The sequence below is a fragment of the Rhopilema esculentum genome, chromosome 9 (genome assembly GCF_057945365.1).
Source record: "Rhopilema esculentum isolate cy_ngs chromosome 9, ASM5794536v1, whole genome shotgun sequence".
Classification (NCBI taxonomy): Eukaryota; Metazoa; Cnidaria; class Scyphozoa; order Rhizostomeae; family Rhizostomatidae; genus Rhopilema; species Rhopilema esculentum.
Genome location: NC_142823.1, coordinates 2976496 through 2993583, shown reverse-complemented (window position 1 = coordinate 2993583; position 17088 = coordinate 2976496). Strand labels below are relative to the sequence as shown.

At 36.9% G+C, this 17088-nt stretch overlaps 1 protein-coding gene across 1 annotated transcript; it reads left to right on the top strand.

Annotated features, from left to right (window-relative positions):
• Nucleotides 1–74: 74 nt before the first annotated feature.
• Nucleotides 75–5610, top strand: LOC135688827 (uncharacterized). Its single transcript, XM_065205851.2, has 4 exons — nucleotides 75–966; nucleotides 1208–1444; nucleotides 1718–1980; nucleotides 2409–5610. The coding sequence occupies exons 1-4, from the start codon at nucleotides 907–909 to the stop codon at nucleotides 2650–2652; spliced, it is 804 nt and encodes a 267-aa protein (XP_065061923.2). The 5' UTR covers nucleotides 75–906; the 3' UTR covers nucleotides 2653–5610.
• The last annotated feature ends 11478 nt before the right edge of the window (nucleotides 5611–17088 follow it).

Sequence of the window (17088 nt, the reverse complement as noted above, 5' to 3'; positions counted from 1 at the left end):
CGGATTCTAAATTTTTATCTTTCAAAAAGTATTGAGGTGTCGGTAGTTTTTTGTTGCCGTTGCCCATTTGCCTTCACGACATTTTGCAATTATTTCATTTTTCTTTTGCTTTCCCCTTTGCCCTACAGCTCTTCTGGCATCTCTGGATAATATTTGTTTTTTTAGTGGACAATAAAACTCTGTTTATTTTATTTGAAAAAAAAAATTTCCTGCTACAATTTACTTATATTGATCGTTTAATAAAACTCTGTGTTGTTCAACCTATGAAATTTACTATCTAAAGGTCAAGACTAAAAAAATTATTGGACACCAAGTGAGAAGAGTTAGATGGGGGGAGTGCTGAAAAACATACTCTTATTTCAAATTTTTAGTCTAGACCAAAAAAACGTTCAATTAATCATTTTGGGTGTTTATCAGCATTCATTATAAAGATGTTAACGAAAGATTCCTTAAATAGATAAATCTATTTATAACTGATATGTAGAAAGCTTTCCTTAAAGAAATTTTTCCGCAAGGAACATTAAAGCGATTTATATTAACTGTCTATCACTCTATGAGTATGTTTCTATAATTCACAATCATTTTGTGTAGTTGTTAGGGAGATGTTTTATGTCGACGAATTTCAAAACTTTAAAAACTGAGCTGAACTGGAAAATCTAACTGAAACTCTATCTAAATTCCACAAAGAAAGCTCTTGATGAAATTCGACTTGAAATTCTTACACGCAGAAAATCGTTTCGAGGCTGCCGTAACATTTCGACGTTCTAATTTTGATTCAAAGAATCGAATGCTCGAATTTCGCCAAAATTTGTTTCGATGCACCGATACATTTATTCGGTTTGTTAGGAATTTTTGAAAGAACTCTTGTTACTGTGTTGAAGAAGTTTTGAAGAATATTTCAGAGAAATGGAGCAAATAATTAAATTTTCAAGTTTTGTGGTACTGTTTCAACTGGTTTTACAAATGGTAAGTAAAAACTTTTGTGCATCTGTACACGATAAAATTATCTGTTGGAGCCAGTTTTGCGATAGGTCTATTTAAGTATGTTCAAGGCAAACAAGTTCTTGTGATTTAATCTTTGTTACTTTGAGTCAAATAAATCAGAATTGTTGTATAAGAGGAACTCGGCCTCAAATGAAATTCGTTTGATGTAGGTTCCTATTGTTTTTCAATTCTATAGTTCTACCAGATTTTTTCGTTGTTCTAGAGTTCCTGCAACGCAGAAAGTTTGGCCGGCCTGTTCTCCACGATGAAGACAACGCCATTAGCTCACAGCTGTGCTGATGCGGCCCAACTAGGAATGTATGACAATGGCTTTTACACGTTGCACGATACCGACGACAAAAAGTACACGGCTTATTGTGACTTCACCAGTGAACCTGGCTTCGCTTGGACACTCATATTTTCTTTTTCAAGACACATTGTTCGAACGGAACCGAGTCAAGTTAGTAAACTAATTCCTCCTCAAACAGGAACAATTTTATCTTTCAAAAGAAACACTTGAATTTAGCAGACTGCCTGTCCCAAATTCTCTGTCCCTTGCCTGTCTCCTGGCTGTCCCCTGCCTGTTCCCTGCTTGCCCCCTAGCTGTCAACCGCCTATCCCTGCCTGTACCTGCCCCCACCCCCTGTCCCTGCCTGCACCTACCTTTCTTTGCTTAACTTAAATTTCCTTTTCTAATTTTACTCAGCTTTCCTTACAATCCCGTTTGTTTTAGATTTTGAAGCGAAAAAGTATTGGAGATAATGCACCTGTCAACCAAGACTCGCCCAACTGGAGTGCCTTTAGATTTGGCCAAGCCAGGACAGAGAGCCTAAGAGAGGTCTCATCCCACTTTCGATTTACCTGCTCAGAAGATGGCCCCTTCATTGCAATAGCCAACCAGAATGATTATCTGAGAGCAAATTTCTCGAGCATCGACCCTTTGACTCTTAATGTGGGGCATGAAAAATGTGCTCCGGTAGAATTTGTCAGTGTGAGGTGAGTTTAAGTTGTTGCATGAAATTTCTTTAGAATCTTTTAATGTCCATACATTCCACATAAAAATGTCGTCTACAGTAATAAAAGAGGCTAGTGCAAGAAGTGAGAGAATTATTTTTAAGAAAATTTCATCAAGATGATATAGTACTTTATTGATAACGTCTGTGTGTAATTTCCAAAGAAATTGGTACGTTTTTAATCTATATTACGATGAACATAAGTATTTTGTGTGAAAACATGTACAAATATTCTGTATTGAAAGATAAGAGATGGAACAAATATTTGCTTTTTTTTCTCCTGAAAAAGTGTGAAGTGTGAAGAGCAGCTGACTTTGTTCTTTAACGTTTCCAAATATTGTATTATATTTTCAACAAATGGTGCCAACTGTTGTGCTTTTCTGGCCCTAACCTTCATTTTCTCTTCTGTAGAAACGTATCATGTGCTGACTGCGTCGTTTCGTTCTCTCAACGCAAGAACATTTGGTCTCTTCACGTGGATGCGTGGCTGGCACAGAACAAGTGTGGCATGGCCAAAATCAACGACGAGGCAGTTCACAGCGAAGATATATTTGGATTTTACGATCAATTTAACCCGAAATTCACCTGCACTAAGCACGATTGGAGCACTACACAGCTTTGGTTTGGATCAAGGCTCTACTCTGAAGACCACTAAACTGATGATAGCAATTGGCAGCTGGTTAATGTTGACTTGTAAATTTTTTCATTAAGAGAATTGTAAATAGTTGTGTATGAGTAACTAGTTATATGCCATGTTTCTGAAGATTGTTCTGTGAGAGTCTTTGGGTCTAAATTCTTCAAAAAGGAGTTGATGAACTTGCATATTTGTGGATTGTACAGGGCCGCCGGATGCAGGTTTGAATAGGAAGGGGAGAGGGGCAAAAGGAATAAAAGAGTTTATTTTTTCGTTGCATTGTTTATTGCCAAAAATGGACAACTTTTATTGTAATTCAGAAATTGAGAAAGGTAACACAGAGTAAATGGCCATGTGTTTTATTCAGTGAGCACGCACTCTTGTGCATACCTAATTGTTTAATTCCTTATTGGCGTTGAAGTTCTTCGTTTGTGTAAATCTTTCATCAATTTATGATTCATATTTTCTTTATGATTCGATTTACTTATTTTTGTTTTTAACTTTTGTTGTTAGTGGAGGTGGCTCCGGTGAAGCAGCAGGCTCACATCTTTCCTCATACTTGTGGCAGGCTCGTTATATTCTACATATATTCATATTAATTATAATATACCAAAGAAAAAATAAATCCACATTAATGCAATCATTCATACAAAAGTAATCAAACTTACAAGTTAACCCAAAATTATAATGTACAAAAGTGAAAGGAATTATCGAATTTTCAGGCTCTATCTATTTCAAAGCGAATTTTCAGTCTCTTTATACTTCAAAGCCAATTTTCAGGCTCTATCTATTTCAAGTCTAATTTTCAGCCATTATCTATTCCAAATTGAATTTGCGAATATCGACGCGCTTTCTTTATACAATTGATAAATCTACATTTTCGAGCTGGCTTCAATCCTGGTCAAAACTGTTGAGATAAAATGCAATTTTTCCATCTTTCTAGTTTACATTGCCCTGTAAATTTGAATCCTCCCTTGCTCCCCAAATTAATGTCAGATTGTAGCTTCAAAATCATGCATTCAGCATTGAATCGGGGGAAGGGGAAAAGTTGTTTTTCAAAGGAAATAGAAATTCTCAAGTTTTCTTGAAAAGCCTCAACCATTTTTGTCCTGGATTGTGGCTTTTCAGCCACTTCACATCTTTTAGCATTCGAAAGAAGATTTCACACCATGCTTGGAGAAAAAATACCAATATCATTGAATGACTTGTAGCACTAAGCCTTTCACAAGAGCGAAGTGTACGTGCTCACAATACTAACTCTAGCTCTCAACTAACTCAGGATTCGTGGAGAGCGATATATATGTGCTAAATTAGTTCCTTGTACAATTAAAATATGTAAATGTGCTTGTCTTAGGTGTCTACATAAGAGGAAAAACAAGCTAGAAAAGCAATAGGAACATGTCTAGATACGTATGTATAAGCTGAGTCAATCCATAGCGTAGTTCTTAAAATAATAGAGGGTGGGTTTCCTTAGCGAAAGTGTTCCTACTAGTATACGCAATGCAACAAAGAGTGCGATGCAAGTCGACGCAAAAGAGTATGCACAGATTTTGACGCAATATTACGTCACGATACTTCCGCTACATCCCACAATCCAAAGCAGTTTATGATTTAGGCCTATGACGAAGTGTTGACTGTTGAGTGCCGTGGGAGTGGAACTAACATTCGGGGATTTGAAGTTTTATTTGAAAAGAATATGGATCTTAAATAAAGTTGGTCAATTTGCGTATTATCTTTCAATTTCTGGATTTTAAAGGTAATTCTGCGAAACATTTGCATTGTTGCATTCAGACATTACAGACAACTGCAACCACAACTACATTGGCCAGGCCTACTGTTACTATCGTACCCCTACTAAAGAAAATAATCACTAGATATACACCTACAGAGATTTTGCTGATATTTTCTAGCAGAATGTACTGTTTGCAATGGCTGCTGCCGCTACTCCTTATACCTAAGCCACCGAACTTTGCGTTGTGGACAAACAATGCAATATTCATGATTCTGTACATCATAAGTTTCTTTTTGGAGCGTAAACCGTGTACAATTTGTACGGTTGTTTTCGCAGCTGCCGTCTTATTGATTTGCCATAGTGGACTTGGAAACTGTTTGTTTTTTGCTGTTTGCGATGCTGCAAAGACGTAATATTTATTCACACACTTTTAAACTGGCGATAGCTTTAAAAGCAACGGGAACATGTCCCCTGCTATTCGACAACTCCTCCGACATGAATCAAAGTTTGAGGTAGAGTTTGGCCAACCATTCCCGTCATAATTTCGTTGAGAACATTAGCTTTATCACCACGAAAGAAGAACTGAAATGCACCCATGTGAAATAGGAATTAATTTGTTAATCACACTATTTATCATTCCATGACATGACTATCTTTTTCAATTGTGCAACCTATCTATATGAATAAAATATCAACTTTAAAATATCTAACTAAATGTTATAAAAACAGTGCATACCACATTTGCTTTTGTTTAAGCAGTGCCAGATATAAAAGCCAAGCTTTTGTTTCATATTTAAACATTTTTTAGACTTAATTAGAGAAGACAGCTTCCCTGAAAAATAATTTGAGTTGGTAGCTATAAGTATAACTTAAAAAATGTTTTAGGTATCCAGTCGGATGATATAATTGGTTTATGAGTATGTAAAAGTTATACCTAAACTTTATAAAGTTGTATGCAAGAAACTTTGCTCACATAGCACATACACAAAAGATCCACGCTTCTATGATTTGCAATTGATGAATAGCAAAACTCTTCAAATCACATTGGAAATTAATTAAAAATAGAATTTTCCATATAAACTTGAAATTTCCCACTGAATACCTTCTATCTATAAAGCAAATCTTGGCCATGTTTTCACAGTGGATGATAAATACACATTTCTTATTTCTTTGTGCATTGTAAAGCATTCTGAGCTTTTTTGATAATCATGTCAAATTATTGAATGATGTCAAAAGCAGGAAATATTATATGTCACAGCCTAATTTTTGACTTACTTTACTCCATATTTTCTTATCATTAAGACTATCAATGTTTTAATTGTGCACTGTCTACCTCTGCTCCAAAGCCAGAGATGGAGATTTTAGATGGGATACACTAATATTTGGCTGTTTGTAACACCATACCGTATCTAGCACTTAACATCGCTCATGACATACTATAAAAAGTGTCTGCCTTCTGAAGATCTTTCCTAATGTAACATTGACAATATACTTCTGAAGGATGTTTATACTTAATTACAAGCAAGAAGTGCCAAAGCTTAACCTTTGCCCCTGTAATCAAAGCTCATTTCCGATAACTTTGATACTTTGATGTAATAAGAGTTTTCCAGTCTTATTTCATAGAAACTATCAAGATCATTTGCTGTGTCAAATTGAATGCACTTTCTTGCCTACACTAAAGTAATTTACTGATTCAAATGCCTGTTATGAAATCAGAGAAAACTCTGCATTAGAAGCATTCTTTAAAAGTTTTTACTTAAGTTATGCTGTGGTGCATCTCAATTTTGCCTTACCTTTCCCTGAAATGCCTGTTATGAAATGCATGAAAATACTGGAGTTAAAGGTGACCCTGGAATTAACTCTTCTAGGGTTGTGACAGGTTTATTGCGACTTTCTGGCCTCCAAACTTGGTATTTCATTTCTTAGCTTTCTCAAGTTTGCATTTTGCATATTGCATCAGTTTGGGTTATTAGAATGCTACTAATTTTGGTTATTAGAATGATACTAATCCCCTAGTTTTATCTATGACCATGCCAACAAACCAAAAATCAGATTTTGGGATAGTTGGAGGGTCATGGTAGCCAACCTTCTGATAGAAGATGGTACCTAATGATGACTAATCCTTGACCAGGGCCATTGCTGCAGTGGGGCATGGGGGTGACACCTCCTTGGAGTTGCAAAACAGAGGATGTTTTGGCCATTTAGCAGTGCTTGTGGCAAATTTTTCAGACTTTTAAGCAAATAAAGGATGGCTCACCAACTTCTGTCATCAAATGGGACATGAGCAATCCTCCATTATTACAATAGCCAGCAAAAGCCCTGCCCCTGACACGACCAAACTTTCAATTAGAGTGTGGAGAGTCTCCATCTTTCTGTTATTTTAGGCATAGGAATCAAGAGGTGTGTGAGAAAGGACCAAGACAAGACTTTGTGTGCTAAAAACTAAGTTGTAACAAATACAGAGGGTATAAGTTACAACTTAGTTTTTTGGCTGAGGTAGACAAAAAACTGAGATATTACTCCTAATTATCAGCTCCTTATTATCCTAATTATATTACAAATCTATAACAGGCAAATTTAGAGGAGGGAAATTTCTTGAGCAAGCACAACTGGCCCATTCCCTGTCAGGGATTCAGGGCTTTACCTTTTTATTTCTGCTATAGATTAATATTCTCCAAAACCTCCTCATTAAACTAATGCGAGGAAAAAACTCTTTATGTTGATAGTAATAAAAATATTTTTCCAGCAATAATTCATTAGATTTTCAAGATCATTGCTGGTGGACAAGTCAAAATTATTTTAGGTCCCAAGTTTTTTTGCTCTGAAATTGCCATTGTTATTTCAAGAAAGAACATGAACAAGAAGGTCAAAAATGTCAACAAGGGGCTTCAAAGACGGATTGGGAGAAATAAGGAAACATACTACTGGGAGTGCTGGAGTCACATTGAGAAAGATAAGTTTACTGGAAGATCAAAGCACTTCTTTGCAACAATGAACAACGTCAAAATGAAGTTCAACCCTAGAAGTAGCACGGTTAAAAACGAAGATTGGCAAGTTTCTACACAGATACATGGTGTTCACTGAAGAGATATACAGAAGAATCCTGATATCCAGAAGGTATGCCATCTTCTGTGATGGCAAGGAGGGAGGGGGAGCTGGAGATAATGACGTCATGCTACAGAGTCTAGCAAACATCAAATCTCCTCGACCAATCGAATCATGGAAACAAGTTGTAATAGCATTAATTTTCACTTTTATAGAGAATACCTAAATGTACCTAATAGATCAATGTGAGGTGTGTGCAATAGAACATATATGCATCAAACACTCATTAAAAGACGATATACAACTGATCGTCTATGCAAACACATTAATGCAACAAAAGGGGTTAGAAACATTTTGAAGCAAGTCTAGCTATTGAGCAAGAGACGGAGTAAAAGATATCAAATCAGATATGGCCTGTTTCTGGCATAATTACAAAGCGTTGCTTTGTGAATCTCAGCTTGTTATGGAAAAGACGTCTTGGTATAGGAACATCACAGCATCTAGCAGAATTACTGAAATCTCCGTATAAAAGTCAGAAAGCTCTAATCAGAACAGTGCACGGAGATTTGGAAGAAATGTTCATAGGAACAGGAGTCAGACATGGATGTATTCTGTCGCCTTTCCTCTTTAATGTATACTCTGGACAGACCAGAACAAGTATATTCATTAAACAGTATTGTCGTGGAGAATAAGAACAACCTATTGCTGACTCTAAAGAAGATACAGACTTTAAACCGCAGTAATGCTGGTCGAAGGTTTACTGGGCAAAAACGAAATTGTAGGCATTTGACAAAGAACTGAATATAATCTGAATTGAAGAACCTACCATTGAATCTGCGAAGGTAATCACTGGTGACAAGTGAATAGAGTTCTCAAGTGTGACGTCACGAAAAAACTATTTTTCGAATTTTGACCACATAACATGAAAGAATACCATGAAATACTCCCATATATGCAGAATCAGTTAAACTTGTCAAAATCGGGTGAGCTATGGCCAATAGAATGGGGCAAGATCTTATGCTCATCTGGTCATATCTCAGCCAATTCGTAATACCTTCAACTGATTTTGCAGACTTAGAGATATTTCATGATGCTCTTTCAGGTTATGGGAAAAAATTTCAAAAAATATAAAAATAGATTTTCGTGACGTCATTACTTGACAACTCTATTCACTTGTCACCAGTGATTACCTTTGAGATTTGGTAAAATATTTGCATAACAAAGAGCCCTGCATATTTGTGCGGCACGGGCGATATGCTTAAAAATCATACTGTTTACGGTCTAGAGTGGCCTTTGAATTTCTTCTATATTGAATTAAATCGTGACATTGCGTGTGAGATCGACCATGTTCTGTCCTGTGTTCATTGTGTAAAGAGAGCAAAATGTAATATCTGTAAGGAGGAAAATAAAAGATTGTGGTAAACATGATTCAATGCCTGAAGACTGTGGCCATATTTCAATGACTGAAGACTAAAACTAAATTCTGAAAATCTGACGGTCTTCCGTGCGACCTGTGCGACACCCTGAATCCGCCCCTGGTTTGATGGGACCAGAGCTTGTGCTCATCTGGTCATATCTCAGCCAATTCGTAATACCTTCACTCGATTTTGCAGATTTAGAGGTATTTCATGATGCTCTTTCAGGTTATGAGAAAAAGTTTCAAAGATTCTAGAAATAGATTTTTGTGACGTCATCATTTGACAACTCTATTGCTCTTTGCGATACAAAGGAGGTTGGCAATGGAAGATTTACTCTATACCTTTATGTAAAAATTTGGAAAGATCAAGGCGTTAGACGTATTTTGCCAAAAGAAGATCAAGATTCTATTCGATTGTGAAATGCGAAGCTGAAAGCTGATTGTGGACAAAAATCTTGAGAAATACAATATAGAGACTCCGTGACTTCCGTGAATTGAACGAATGCTAGAATAAGTGAAAGTCCTGCCATCGTGTTAGAGAGCAAGCCAAATTATGTATTTTGTTTAAGAGAAGGAAGACCGATTAACTGGTGGAGTCAAGAGCTGACACAAAGTTAGGAGTTAATGAGGGTTGACAGCAACTTGTGGACACGAAGAAGCACGAAAGCGTTCGGAAGAACCACAATCCCAGGCAAAAATGGTTGAGACTTTTCAAGGAAAGCTTATATTTTCACTTTCCCCCCTCCCCCAATTCAACGTTGAATGCATGATTGTGAAGGAGAAATGACAGAACTACAAATCCAACATTGCTTCGGGGGAAAGGGGGGATTCGAATTTACAGGGGCAAGGTAAAGCAGAAAATTACAAAAATTGCATTTTGTCTCAAAATTTTTGTCCGAGATTGCAGATATTAGGTTATGCAGAGCGATCTTAATTATCAGATGAAAGTTCAAATTATAGGAGGTGTCCAATGAGAAAAAGTTTCTGGTCTGGGTAGAAATTCTTTTAAGTGTAGGATGGCGGAGACTCTTTAAGTTTAAGACTGAAATATTGGCAGTTTCTAGCTAACAACTTCATAAAATCGGTTTGTAATCTTCACCTCGTATTCTAACTTCATAATCTATTCAGTCTTTCTTAAGTTCTTCAACGCTCTGAAGTCTCTTCATCTCAACGTAATCCTTAAAGAATGTGTCATTTCTCCGTGAAATATGTTTCTATATTCATACTTTTCCGTCATTTCCCTATTGACTTCGTTCAAATTTTGGTACCAGAAACCACACCCACGATGTTTCTGAGGCCTACCAAAAGCCTTAAATCATTTTGCTACAATTCGTGGTTTTTATTTTTACACTAAAGCAACCACTTCTTCCTCCACTATCCTTGTTGTTGAGTTTCTGAAAACAACCAATAAATCGTTTTTGTATATTTCTTTTAACTTCTATATGAGGCTCTAGCACCCATGCTACGCCCCCCAATGTCGGTAAAACAACAAAAAAGTTGGTCATGCATTGGGGAACTTTACGTTAATTGGGAGTTTTGACCAAAGTTGAAACTGTTATTAATTTTTTGTTTGAGTGGACTTTTTAAGTCCGTTGCTAAAATGTACCGTCTAATTCTGACCATTCCACCATCAGTTTGCAAAAGTGAACAAACTTTCAGTCGACTCAAGCTTCTGAAGAATTATTTGAGAAATCGATTATATTAGACAAAGCTAGACCAGTTAATGCTGTTAGCTTGTGAAAAAGATGTAACTGATCAAATTGACCTTGCTAAAGTGCCAATAAATGGAAAGCTCAAAGATGTAGGCGATTAAACATTTCTGACATTCAACTCAGTATAGCGTCTTAGTAGCCGTAGTATATCTCGAGCTTAGAACGAGGCTAGCTAATAGCCATATTAATTTTCTGCATGTGGTGCTTGACGTCACTTGTCACTTGACGTCCCTAAACACACTACAATCATATCATACATATGACACTTCACTTGCAACAATTATTTGCCAAAAGGGAATTGATTTTGCTGGCAAATAACTCGTTTCATTGATTCTAGGTCGGGTTGTTTTGCGATAACCTTTATTTGAGCAAGAAGTACTTCCAATTAGAGAAACTTTAAGGATTTGGAGTACTTGGCATACTTAGCCATATTTGCCCCTCCAGTCTTTTAAATTATTTTAGATTAAAGAAATTTTATAAATTTAAATTATTGTTATGAAAAGCTCAAAAGAAGCTGTAATCCATTTTTGTGGATTAACCTATAATTGATTTTTTGCCAAAAGATGCTTATGGATTCACCCGAAAAATGTGAAATCCACAAAAATGAATTTCCGCAAACTCAATTTTCTTAAACTTTCGCGCCATATTTGCTCTTAAATTGTTATCATTAAGTTTGAGTTTAATAATCCTTTGTAAATAAATTTCTATGGAGAAAAAGTTGATCAAAAAGGTATAGTTGGTCATTTTTTTTCTGAACGCCGCCCCCCCCCTCCCGAAGCTAAATGGTCTAGGCACATTACTGCCTGTGAGCAGTTGCGTACTGGCAAGGGATGCTAGGATGCGATCGCAACCCGGCTCTTAACTTCCGCTTGCATTCATGAACCCTTAATTCTATTTCAAGGTTGATTTATCGTACCATATTGGCCCCTTTAATTTGAGCAGCAACATACTGGGGGAAGTGTTGCCTGTTCACCCTCGGTTTGTATTTTGTCAACGAGTATGATTTGCTTTTAGTTGAATCTCTTGTAGCAGGTTCTCTTAAATTCTGTCTTTTTGTAAATCTCTTTACCATTTGTCTTTATGTACATATTTCTGTTGCATAGGTATGAAAAATAATTCAGCTTTTAATGTGTATTTGAATCGTGTTTTTATAATTTGAATTGACATAACTTGCAAATAGTAGAATTGCCGCTGCGGAGGAAGACAGGTTGTTTTAAGTTTCTCAGATTTCATTTCGCACGGTTAAAAAATGAGCCTGGCTGCCAGATTTGTTTGCAGGGGAATTTTAGAGGCTGCCTGGCTTTTCATGGAATCTCTTATTGCTTCATGGTTTTATATTAAAATATAAATTGTTAATGGTTCGTCGCTTCTCTAACTAAAATCCTATACAAACAGAACTGACGTAACTGGTATGAGAGGGAAGTGGTTCTATTGTCAGGGGAAAAGGCGCAGCAAGTATATTAATGTCTGAAGTTAAAGGATAGTGGGTAGCAAATATTGTACAGTTGGTCTACCTGCTGCAACTACCAAGATGGTTAGTTCAAACTCAACTCTGTTTCATGGCTCACTGATCACGATTTCTACGTTCACGTTTCTGATCAACGCAGTAACCATTGCGATGTTCTTACGTTTCCGCAAGCAGTTACTACAGAAGAATCCTCACTATCGCGTTCTGTGCTCCTTATGTTTTGCTGACGCGTTAGTGGGGTGTTTTGGTGTGTCCCTTGGTGCTCATCTTGTGGCAAAAAGCTCCAGAGCTGTTTACAAACTAGCTGGAAATATCCCCCTCTTCTGCTGTATGTTTGCATCAATTGGATCTTTGTCGCTTCTCACAGCCAACCGCTTGCTTGCTTTAAAGCGACCGCATTCATATGGCTCCGCTAGCTACTTGAGAAGAAGCAGTAAGTTTATAGCTGCAATATGGATATGCCCTTTTTTTATATACATCCAACAAGTGGTAATTTTCCTCAGCACCAGATCCAAGACGGAACTGAGAACAAGAGGCACCATTTCTCTGGTGTTCTTTGCCGCTGCTGCAGCATGCTTGATTGTAGCGAATTTCGTTCTCTGTTTAGGGATTAGAAACCGCATCAACAAAGCACGCCTCGAAGACAGCAGAAAAGAAAACAAAATCACCCAAGAACCTGGGCCAAGGAAACCATGCAGCGAAGAAAATGGTGCTGAAGTATCGAGTCACCTGAGCTTGGATGAAAGTAGCAACGATAATGTTGAATGTTCAGCTGTAGAGAGTAAGGGACACAGGCAGCGAAAAGGTGGTTCAAAAGGTGAGGTACAAAATAGCCAGAAGGTACGGCAAAGGAGACAAGGTATCCAAGTATCAATAGTCTGCGTGACTATAGTGGCTTTATTTTTGATTCTTTGGACCCCTTTGATTGTATACAGAATGCTGTATACATCAAATGTTGGTTTAAGCAATGAATTACTTCGAAGATTATTTCTTTGCTTGGCAATTAGCAACAGTTTTCTCAATCCTTTGATATACCTGTGGAAGGACACCAGGTTACGAAAATATTTCAAGAAGATGACTTGCATACATTAATGCAACAAAGTGGCGGAAGTTAAGGTATTTTTTGGAGAGGCGTGGGCGCTCAAGCCCCCGATGTTCTGACAAGGAGACAGACCCGATAGGATGTCTGGAGTGCAAAAGCCCGAATTGGAATCCCTTCCACCTCAAGCCCACATAAATTCTGCCGCTGGATGACAATAAAATTGCATTAGCTGGATTTCATTTTGAAAAAGGTTTTTTTACCTCAACGCCGGTGATTGCAGTTAATCATACGAATCTCTCTTATCTATGCTAAAATCGATACGAAATATAAAGATAGCTTAACAGAAGGCGAAACAGAAGAGACAATAAATGTTGTAATTTAGACTCTCACATGGGTCGAACTTCTTTCGAGAAATGTTGTAGTCTTTAACAGGGCCCACGCCACGAAATTTAAGGTGGGGAGGGGGGCTCAAGGTTTCTTCTCCTTTTACTGCAGCTTTAAAACTACTTACTTCGCAAAAAAGTGGGGGTCCATGGCCACTCTGGTGGGTTGAAATGTTTATATAGTTGACAGAATTTAGATAAAATAATATACTTGATAAAATTGCCAGCAATTCGAAATGCCGAAATGCGAAATGAAATGTTGCTTGTAACAAAAATTTATGCAGGAAGCTCAAATTACATTGGACCCGAATTTTCTGGTAGACGAGATTCATCATAAAAACTTTGAGTTAATAGTTGTACCAAAAGAGGTTGATAAAATGGTTGCATAGACATCGACCTAATTTGAAGTTAAATTGCTTTATGTTTTGTTAATTCTTCGTGTATACAATTTTCATAACCATTTGACCATCAAACCAACGACATTATAATCTAATTGATCATTACTTTTTCTGTGCGTAGAATGATATCACAATTTGTCTTACCAGGCCTGGATTCTTCTCCTTTGATATTCTGTCCTTCAAAATGACGTGATTGAGTTTTGGAAACTCAAGATAAAGATTTATATTTAGTAGACAAAAATTAAATGGAGTTCAGTAATTCCAAACTGACTTTTCTCATACACTTTGCAGATCCTTTTTTTGTTCATTTTCGATCAGTTTTAATATGTCAAGGAATTTAAAACTCTCCAAATAAGAGAAGGGTTGTGAATTCCTTGCAGTTTTTTGTGGGGGGGGGGGAGGCATTGAAGATACAGTTTTCCAATGCACCCATCCTCCAAAAACAATCAATTTGCAATAACAGCCTTTGCCTACCTGGCTTCACAATAAAAGCCCCCCCCCCCCCAATGAGGCTATAAGTGATACATATCTAAAGGATTCCAGCGGACATTGACAAGATTTTCCGTCTTTATACCGTAATAATTTTCTCAAGATTACTGTCACAAACCTCTGCAATGCATTTTGTCAATCTAACTCTGTATATAATTCGCAAATTTCATTTTAATTTTGATAATGATGGAATTTTCCTAATAGTTTTGTCAAATCTCTATATCGGAACGAGCAAAGGATATAGTTATTACCCGAGGCGGCACCATGGTTGCCACCGAAGGAGCAGGAAATTTCGATTTTTGATGCTTCTAGTTCCCTGGAAAATGCACTCTTTCAAGCACATTTCACTAAAGCATTCCTCCTAATCCTATTGAAAATAATTTTTTGCAAACAAATTGAACAGCAGATAAAAACAACTGGTACAATTTCGCCGTGGTCTTGAGAAATACCATGTTGTCAGTTACTTCTGAAGCTAGGTAACAAGCAGCACTGGTTGTCAATTTAGATCCCTCTTTTCATCTTAGCATGCCTTTTGAATGTTAAAAAGAATCTGGAGCTCATAGTGAATTACAGTTGACGCTTCTACCGAGAAACTTTAGGGGAAATGGACACAAGACACAATTTCACCTAAAGAGGGCCTGGATTTTCGATTTAGTGCCAACAAAAAATCTTCAAATACTCAAATCATTAGTTTGTTTACCTTCATTCATATCAAGGAATATCATTTTTAACCAACGGAGCAACTACCTTTGCTTGACCCTTTATTGATTTTATGACATTAAGGTCTCTGAAATACCTAAAGCGTTTCTTCCACCGAGCGGATTTTACCTGAAACTTCCTATTGAGATGCTATTGATGACAGGGCCTGATTCCTAGTTTTAAGTTTGAGTTTCATCATTTTTTTAAAGTGAATCAGGGTGAATCTTCAGTTATGTCATGATCGTTACATAATCCACTAAACAGAAATTTTCCCAAGAAAATTCATACTGGAATTTGCCTCTCCTTTTTTATCTTAATTGTAACAATGGCTTCTGCTGGAGCAATATTTTTCTGACGGGTGCGCGGGGAAAGTTTCTTACTTTGTAGTAATGAATTTTCATTTGCAAAATATCCCGAAATTATCACTGTGTTGATCATAAACGTCGATGTGTTGATCATAGATCGATGATAGTATCAAAAGTTGACTATTGGCCTTTATCAGCAGCCATATTCCCAAACTTTCATCAAAATTAAAGTTTTGGCGCTACAATATTGTTTATAGCATCGGAGATCGCCCCGACCATCGGGGATCATCCCCGACCGTCGGCCGACGGGTTACGATATATGAAAACCAGGCTTTAGAGGTAAATTCATCACTAGATCAGGGATATCCAGCTATTCGACAAGGAATCAGCTTGATATTGCATCCCAAGGCAAAATTTGGAATTCTCAAAGGGAAGTTTATTTTACTGTGGGGCCAAAGCGTGGAATGAGATTCCAAGAAACATCAGAATGAGCCCCACAATTTCCATGTTTAAAAGATTAAAAGAAACTTGAAGGGATTCCTACAAAGTTAATAAATTCCCAAAACAAAACACGATCCCTAGGTAGAACAGCAACATCTTTATTTTATATATATTAAAGAAGTAATTGTAATAGAAGTAGTTTAATTATATTTGTATTATAGCTGATAGGGAATTCGTGTATAAAGATTTTTAAAATGAAATGAAATGAGACGAATTTTTTCGTGCGAAGCGAATTTTTCGTGCGTGCGAAGCGCAGAAGTAGAGATTAGAAAATTCGCAGCGAATTCGCAGCGAAAAATTCGCTGCGGCAAAGTAGAAACAATTCCTACTTTTTTGCTGCGAAATTTTTCGCCTTGTAAAATAAACCAATCAGAACAGCATTTGAAGACACCTGCCTTCTGTTTTGGTTTCAGATGACCGACGTCTTTCAGCATTCTTTTTCTCAAACACTCTCGCATGGATTTGTAAACACTTTCTAAAATAGGTTGGTCATTATTCATTTCCTGTTCCTTGTACACAATCCATGTAAGTGGATTCATATCAGATTTTTATTCAAACATTTTAATTTCAAGTGACGAAAACTGGCTTGAAAGTTTCATCGTTCTACCAATATGTCAGAAATAAAAACAATAGCCAATAATTTCTTCAAATTGCTGAATTGTTGGCTGCTTATTGGCCTGCTCAACAGCAACAGTTTTAAGCAGATGCACTAACAGGATCTCGCATGCTCTTGCAAGCTTCGATGGCGACCTTTGAAAGTATTTGAAGAAGTTATTCTGGTCTTATAAATGTAAACGTAAACCTCTCTTACCGAAGGATTGAATTCCCCTTTCTGAAGACGTCCTGAATAAATTTTTCTAATCCAGTGTCGCTTTTTGCTGTTTTGCTCGCTTTTTTGATAAATTTAAAATTTTAAACTTGCTGATAAGAGCACTCTTCGGACAGTCGCCATGTTCTTTTGTAATGCTCGCAGCGAATTCGCATAAAAATTTCTGCCAGTGTAAATTGAACTTTGAATTCGAGAGAAAAATTCGCAGCTAAAAAATTCGCTTCACAAATGTCAGCTACCTACTTTGGGGATTTTCAGAAGTTTGTAGGTTGTAGGAAAAACCTACGGGATAAATAAAGAAAAGTAGATTTATATTTTTTAGGTTTTCTGGAAATTGTAGGGATTTATATTTGTTTGCGGCCAAACAATTAGATTGCTTGTTTTTCATAGCTTTAAACATCAATTTCCACTGACTTTTCATGCGAATGCAAGAAGTA